Source organism: Cucumis melo, chromosome 9 (genome assembly GCF_025177605.1).
Source record: "Cucumis melo cultivar AY chromosome 9, USDA_Cmelo_AY_1.0, whole genome shotgun sequence".
In the NCBI taxonomy this organism is placed as follows: Eukaryota; Viridiplantae; Streptophyta; class Magnoliopsida; order Cucurbitales; family Cucurbitaceae; genus Cucumis; species Cucumis melo.
In genome coordinates, this window is record NC_066865.1 from 17,730,660 (window position 1) to 17,737,968 (window position 7,309).

At 31.2% G+C, this 7,309-nt stretch overlaps 1 protein-coding gene across 2 annotated transcripts; it reads right to left on the reverse strand.

Annotated features, from left to right (window-relative positions):
* Nucleotides 1–205: 205 nt before the first annotated feature.
* On the reverse strand, nucleotides 206–4,081 carry LOC103503372 (protein IQ-DOMAIN 11). 2 transcript variants are annotated; one of them, XM_008467557.3, is made up of 6 exons: nucleotides 3,748–4,081; nucleotides 3,406–3,506; nucleotides 2,946–3,314; nucleotides 1,936–2,154; nucleotides 1,076–1,204; nucleotides 206–979 (listed from the first exon to the last, which is right to left on the reverse strand). In XM_008467557.3, exons 2-6 carry the CDS (start codon nucleotides 3,478–3,480, stop codon nucleotides 332–334), a joined length of 1,440 nt encoding a protein of 479 aa, XP_008465779.1. In that variant the 5' UTR covers nucleotides 3,481–3,506; nucleotides 3,748–4,081; the 3' UTR covers nucleotides 206–331. The 2 variants fall into 2 exon arrangements, with proteins under 2 accessions (XP_008465779.1, XP_008465774.1); XM_008467552.3 differs by having other exon boundaries at nucleotides 3,406–4,081.
* Nucleotides 4,082–7,309: the final 3,228 nt, after the last annotated feature.

Genomic DNA, 7,309 nt, shown 5'->3' on the forward strand with positions numbered 1-7,309 from the left:
TTGATGACCAAAATAACAAGCCAACTTATAGGCAGTTCAACTAGTCAAAGTATTATATATCTTTTTTTGAAAGTTGGCTTTGAATTTCTACCTCAGGTAGGGTTAAACTATTGGAGGAAAGTAAACAAAAACAAGTAGTATAACTGTGTATAAGGATCAAATACGAAGAAGATGGTTTAACAACAAGGAAAAGAAAAACTCACCATCATCAAATATAGGCACACTTTTGATCTACAAACATCAAACACATTTTTATTAGATATATGAGCACAACACCACAAACTGTTTTCTATATTCATTTTAATATCAATCTGCCCAACAAAGAAAACAATCACGGGAAGGCACTTTGTCTATCCCAGTTTGGCAAGGAATGCTCAGAATCAATGCTCAAATCTTTGGTAAGAGTTCTGCTTGATCTTGTCGGCCCTGGAAGCCCCTTCAGCCCTGGTGATCTTTGCTGTTGATGAAAACCTCTTCTCCCACTGCTAATTCCAACTTCACTCACCATTGAAGAAACCAAACACAGCTGCTTTGTCTTGCATGGAGAATTCCCATCAGAGCAAGTGTCCAATCCCCCTGCTGGCCTTAGCTTTGGGGAGCTTAAGGATCTTGATTTTGCCTTTGCTGATTCAGTGGCAGCCATGTACGTTGGTACCAGTGGGGAGCTTGAAAATGAGCTGTTTGAGTCTATTGCACCTCCTAACGAACGTTGCTTCTTATGATGAAAGGGGCTTTTCAGAGCTGGTTTTCGAGAGGGAGATTGGTTGGGGGGGTGTTCTTCTGTTGTTCTATCCATGTTTTTTGTTGTTGGGTTTGGTTTGAATCTTTCGTTTGTTGTCTCTTTGTGTTTCGGATTTGAGGTGAAAATGGAGTCCAAATCTTCGAGTTCTTTGCTTTTCGAGAGTTGGGTGTCGACCCATTGGTCTAGCCAGTATCTCCATCTTCCTCGTACTTTCTTTCTTTCTGATTCTGCAGATCTCTGTAAAATGGAGGAAGGTCAGAAATTTGAATCGAGGAAGCAAAGGAACAGAAGTGTTTGTTTAAGAAATGTTCATTATTAGCACTATTTACTTACCCTGTGGGCGAATAAGTATTCCTTCACTCGCTCTCTCCTGATCACTGCCTCTTTCCTGCTCAAAAACACTGCATCTGCTTCTTCTTTTGATAATAGGCTATCATCCCACCTTTGATCGTTTGAATCCAACTTCAAAAGTCAATGAAAGAAAGTGAATAAGAAAACAATTGGAATGAATCAAACTACTAATGTATATTGATCCAGGATGTAAAAGAAAATCAGAGGAAGACAAGGAAGAGGCTTGTTAAGGAACAACAAAAAGTGGCTGCCTATGGTAATCCGACAATGTGATTCGTGGTTGAGTTTTAGTAAATACACTCGTATGCTTAAGAGAAGAGGAGTTAATCTAAATAAGAGCAAACTCGTTAAGATCAAGTGTGGATGATAAACAACTATTTAAGATGTAGTTTAGGTGGTTCCTTGTTCGAGTGAGAACTGTTGAGATGTGAATATAGTCCTACATCAGGTAAAAGAAAAATGTTGAATATGTAAAACAACCTTCGTACAAGTATTTTGGGGAGAGTACAAAAATAAAGCGATGTGGGCTTAGTACTTTTTCTGCAATGTGGGAGAATTATTGATGGGAACACAATCCCACTTTCGTTAGAAATGGAGAAGATCTATCATAGATATCCTTTTAGAGTTATTGATGAAGTTAAGAAACGTTGTCCTTTATCAATGGACAACATCACCATTGATAAAGGCTTTTAGAGAAGAGTCCAGAAGTAAATTCATGCAAGCTAAGTCTATGAAGCGACTTGTTGTCTTAAATAACTGTGTTCAGAAACAATAGTATGATCAAACCAATCATATAACAGAGTACATCAATCACTATACTGCCATAATTTGACTTGGCCTACCTTTATGATCTTATCTTTCAAGCTCTGAAACTGCCTCGTTTCAGGGGAATTGTAAGTGTTTTGAGGAAGATGAAGTCTATTTGAACAAACTTGTGATTGTATGCTAACAATGGACTGCAAGCACTTCAAAGTAGCAATGGCTTGGCGCCTAACAGCTCTCCCTCTAATAATTGCTTGTAGCCTCACTATTCCTTTCAGTGCTCTCAACGCTTTTCTCGCCTGAAAATTTACATTCTTTACTTAATAATACAAATATCACCAAGTACACAAGCCTGGAGAGTCACAACTTGTAAACAAATACACAAAGTAGTTGGGACCTTTTGATGCCTTACGATTAACTATTAAATATCTTTGGATTAACGTAGTCGTTTCTTATTTCTTGTTGTTCGTTTCTATTTATTTGAAAAATAAGTGCAGTTAGTTACATTCTCTACTTTCTTTTAGAGGAGAAACATTCTATTGAAAACAATGAAATAAGAGCAGACCCCAATCACCAGTAGCTGATTAGAAACTAAATAAGAGATTAACATTCTTAAAAGGGTGTTTAGTCTTTCACCGATACACCCACGTAAATAGAACCAAATCCATAAAACTGACAAAACAAGTAGAGGAATCTCTAAGGAGGCACTTATTTACCGTCTCTACTTCTTGTTGTTATATTTGTATACCAAGTTAAGAAAAAGGAAGTCCTGGTATTCCCTTCCCTGCGTGTCTAACTTTCCACAAATGATAATAGAACTTCCATTTTTATTTTTATTTTTGTTTCTAACCTTTTATCTCTCATACGTCTCATTTTCATCCAAAAAAAACAAAATAAATGGTTATTTTCTTGAATGTTTATTTCTTCAATTCCTTAAAAAAGAAAAAAAATCAGAATACAAGATTTAAAATCATGCTCCATGGGTTCTGCTTTTTTTAACTCAGACAGTAGCAGTGCCAATTTGTTTCAGCATTTTGCATTCTAGTTCTATTGAAGCAAGGCAGAAAGTACAGTCAGAAGAAGTACTCACAAGGAAGCCACGGAAAGCAGTTTGGATAGTAATAGCAGCAAACTCATGGATTTCCCTTTCATGTTTAAGGAGATCAGGTGGAGGAGCCTTTTTGAGAGGCTTAAAGACTTCTTCTGCAGCCTCTTGTTGATGAGATTGAGTGGTCCCTGTGAGCCAAACGACCTCAACAGCAGCCTTAGCTGCTGCAACTGCCGCCTCGGCCGCTGCAGTACTTGCAATGGCCACAGAAAGAGCCTGCTTCCTCTCCTCTTCCTCTTCTTCCTCCTCTTGTCTCGATGTCGTCGTTGCTTTTGGTGGCAATGGCGCTGTTAGTGTGGCTAGTCTTTTGTTCCTCATCTTTCCAAACACCCATTTCCATCTCTTTTGCTTCTGAAGAAACAAAAACTCATTGGCATTGATGATTATTTGAAGACATAATAAAAAAATCAAGCTTTATAGAGGTTTCTCTCTCTCTCTTTACCTTCTCAGGCTTTTGCTGTGACTCTGAAATAAATAGCTTCTTGACTAAATAAAACCAGCCATTCTTCTTCCCCATTTGAGAACCAGCAGACAATCAAGTAGCTAATCCAATGAGATCAATGAGCAATGGAAATAAAACAGTATCTCAACCAATCTCAATCTCAATCCCAAAGTAGAGAAAATACTTGGTTTAGAACAGTATCTCAACTAATTTCCAGCAAACTCAAAAAAGAAAAAGAAAAAAAAAGGTTATCCAAGTTACACAAAAAATGAATCAAGGGTCCTTCAAAATTCAACCTCAATTACATTAAAAAAAATGTTAGAGGAAAGCCATTGGTAGAACCTTCAACAATGGAGGATGCATCTCATCAGACACCAAGCAGCAGGGAAAAGAACTCAAAAGTAGAAACGGAGGCAGATCTTCCCCAAATCATCAGAAACTTTGAAAGGAAAAAAAAAAAAAGAAAAAAAAGAACCAAGTGGGAAGAAGAACAGAAATGGGGGAAATGAGAAAAGGTGTCAAAACAATTGTATTGTTAATTGTGAATTCATGTGTGTTTGTTAAGTGATTGATGAGATGAGTTTGTGTTGGTTGCTTGCTTCCAGTGTTGTGGGCCTATCAATCAACATATTGTAAAAAAGAAAAAGAATGGCAGAGGAGTCATCAGAGCTCTACTTTTGTGGGAACATCTTCTTCAATGGGTATTTCAAAAGAAGAAAAAAAGAAAAAAGAAAAATCCTTTTGACTTGAATGGGTCCTTTTAATCTTTTGTCGCAGCCTTTACTTTTTCTCTCAAATCCATCAAACATATTCAGAGGCTTGTTGGGTACCAAATTACCGAATTGCCACTCCATTCCTTTACTTACATTTGAGAATCACCAACGAACTTTCTTTTTCTTTTCTTTTTAACTTCAATTAACAACACTTTCAATTTTGTAATGAATAAGTCAGATTCTTCTTCAACTATCAATTTCAACTTTATGACCAAAAACAAAAGTTTACGTATTATTAGATTTTTTAAAATATCAAATATTAACGTCATATTAAATCTAAAATTAACATTCATCATCTAATAAACACTAAAATTCTATTACATATCAAATCTCAAAGTTTAAATTTGTATTCTGAGTTTTTTTAATTTATTACCAAAATGATCCACTTATTTACCAATATAGTAAAATGGTAAAATGTTTTCTTGGGCTTTTTTTTTCTATACTTAAAAATATTTTCGGTAGTTTTATAACACTATTACATATAAATTTGAAAGTTAAAAAATTGGTGTCATGATGACTATTTGACGTTTAAATATTGTATTAGTTATCTTGCTACATTTAACGACGGTTTTCATGTTTTCAAAGAAAATATTTGAATTCATAGGGACACAACTTTAAAAAAAGAAAAAAAAAATTAGAAAATACAAAATTTACAAAAAAAAATACTTACAAAATATAGTAAAATATGACAATATATTTATAATAAATCGTAGATAGACACAGTAGTCTATCACAAATGAATTATGACATCTTATTTTTATTTCGATAAAATTTTGATTTATTTTGTTATATATGAAAATAGCTATTTTTAAAACTTTTTTTCAAATAGTTACGTTTTTAAACCATAGAAAATAAAATAGTTAAAAGTTATAATTATAGGTGGAAATAGTATTTGATAATGTTTATAATGTATTTAGTTTGAAATGGTTTTCACCATGATTGATGATTGATAATGCAGACATTATTAGTCAAAGTACTAACTCATATACCAAATTACCATGTGTAAGTATTTAAGACATGTTCCTTTTCACAACAAATTAAAAGAAAAGTTCTTAAATCTGTTCAAAGTTTAGTTTTAAGAAGTTATGGGGTTCGTTTATAAAATTATAAATAACTTTTTCTAAAAAAAAAAACAAATTGATGGGAAAATGGTTCTGAAAACAAACAAATAGTACAAAGTGGGTAATAGTGTTTTATTGTTTTTATTTGTTATTTTAGTACAATTTAAAAGTTATATGTTCTATGACAAATCTAAATTATAAAACAACACCCTTAGGTTTCCTTTTGTATATAGTCTTCTTTTTCCTTCCAAAATTATTTTTAGTTAGAAGTAATTTGAATTATAAACCTCTTTTAATGGTGCGTTGTATTTGTTTGAGATGAAAATTCAATTACTTCGAGATATTTTAATTTGTAAATAATGTTTTCTTATCATTATTGTATACCATTTTAAAAAAAAAATCAATATGAAAACAAACATTTGCATGTTACTAAATTAATGCTATCATTCCAATAAACCTTTGCATAGAGATGACTTAAAAACATCAAATAAATCTAACCATTATTTATAAGTACTTCTAGGGGTTGCATCATTGATTTAACAAATTTTGGTATTTAAGAAAGTTTGAGTAAAAGAGAAGGGTTTTGGCTTTTTCAAAACTAAATTTTCATATGAAAGTTATACACATATATATAATAAATTAATACAAAAGTGAACATATAAGTCATATTTTATTAAAAAGAAACCTTAAAAGTTAGGCAATCAAAAAGGTCATTTAGGACTAAATCATGACATGAAAAGGTTGTTAATTTATACACTCAAAATCCTCTTTAAGTTGGAAAAACAAAAGAATAATATGCATGCATGTAAGTAATCTTAGGGTATTAATTAATGTTTGTGGGCTAAATTAAATGAGTTTATGAAAGGACACAATTATTATAACCATTTTGTTATATTGTTTGGAGACTTTTTATAGAGGTTGGTTACAATAATGAGTCTACATCAAAAAATTTCTTTAAAAAATGTAAATTAGGAAATGGTTGATGGTTTGATAGGTACTACGTAGAAATATTAAATACAAAATACACTTAAATTTTGGGATAAACTATATACAATATATAAGACATTTTTGTATGTGTCTAAATAACATTTAGAAGTTTCTATCTTGATATTTTTAACTTTGAAATTGTAAAATAATTTTTAAAAATAAAATAATTGTTTTTAGGTTGAAATGAAAATATAATTCAAGATCAATTTATCGAAAAAACATACCTTATAATAAGAAAATTGAATATTTAAATGGTCATACATGTTTCCTCAATGTTTCATATTTAATTTCTACTACCATGAATATAGAAATAAATAATATATATATATATATATATATATATATATAGGAATTATTTTTTTAGTACAAACAACCTCGGATTGGTAATTTTGATATGTTTCCGGAATAAAAAAACAAAATATTCTTTAATGTGTAGTTGTTCATTTTAAGGAAAAAAAATATGGTGTTGTATTTATGAACAATAATTCCATTTAAAAATAAAAATACATCTTATCCTACCAATTAATATTTATTTCTAATTGTAATCGGATGGGAAGAAATTGTCAAATATGGAAAAATTGACAAAATATTTATCTTCCATGAAAAATAAGTATAATAAATTTTATCTTTTAATGATTTTAACAATATATGAATGTGTGTATTCAACTCAAAGTGAAAAAGAAAAAAGAAAAAAGAAAAAACAAAACAAAACTCAACCCTAATCATATTAATACTAAATAACAAAAAAAAAAAAAAAAAAAAAAGAACTCGTATGGAAGAACACTAATATCTGATTTCTTCATCTAATTTGGCTGGAAAATCCTTAAACTTGTAACGATTATCATTAGTTAAATTTCAAACCAATCATAGAGCGATCAACAAGTTTGTGAGTAGAATCCTCCTACTCTTATTGTGGAAAGAATTTACTCAACCTCCACAAATATTAGCCAATATCCACACAATATTTTTTAAAACTCACTAAAAATCTAATAAAATAAAGTTTTGCATGAAACCCTAAGTGTGATCGTAGCACAAATTAACCATGTAATACCTTTGTTTATATTTCATAAAATTATTTGTATG

Excerpts from the sequence above, each read along its gene's own strand:
- LOC103503372 (XM_008467557.3), bottom strand. The coding sequence starts at position 3,480 with ATGGGGAAGAAGAATGGCTGGTTTTATTTAGTCAAGAAGCTATTTATT. Across the intron at positions 3,315-3,405 it reads CACAGCAAAAGCCTGAGAAG|AAGCAAAAGAGATGGAAATG; the intron begins GTAAAGAGAGAG and ends TTGTTTCTTCAG. Across the intron at positions 980-1,075 it reads AATACTTATTCGCCCACAGG|AGATCTGCAGAATCAGAAAG; the intron begins GTAAGTAAATAG and ends TCCATTTTACAG.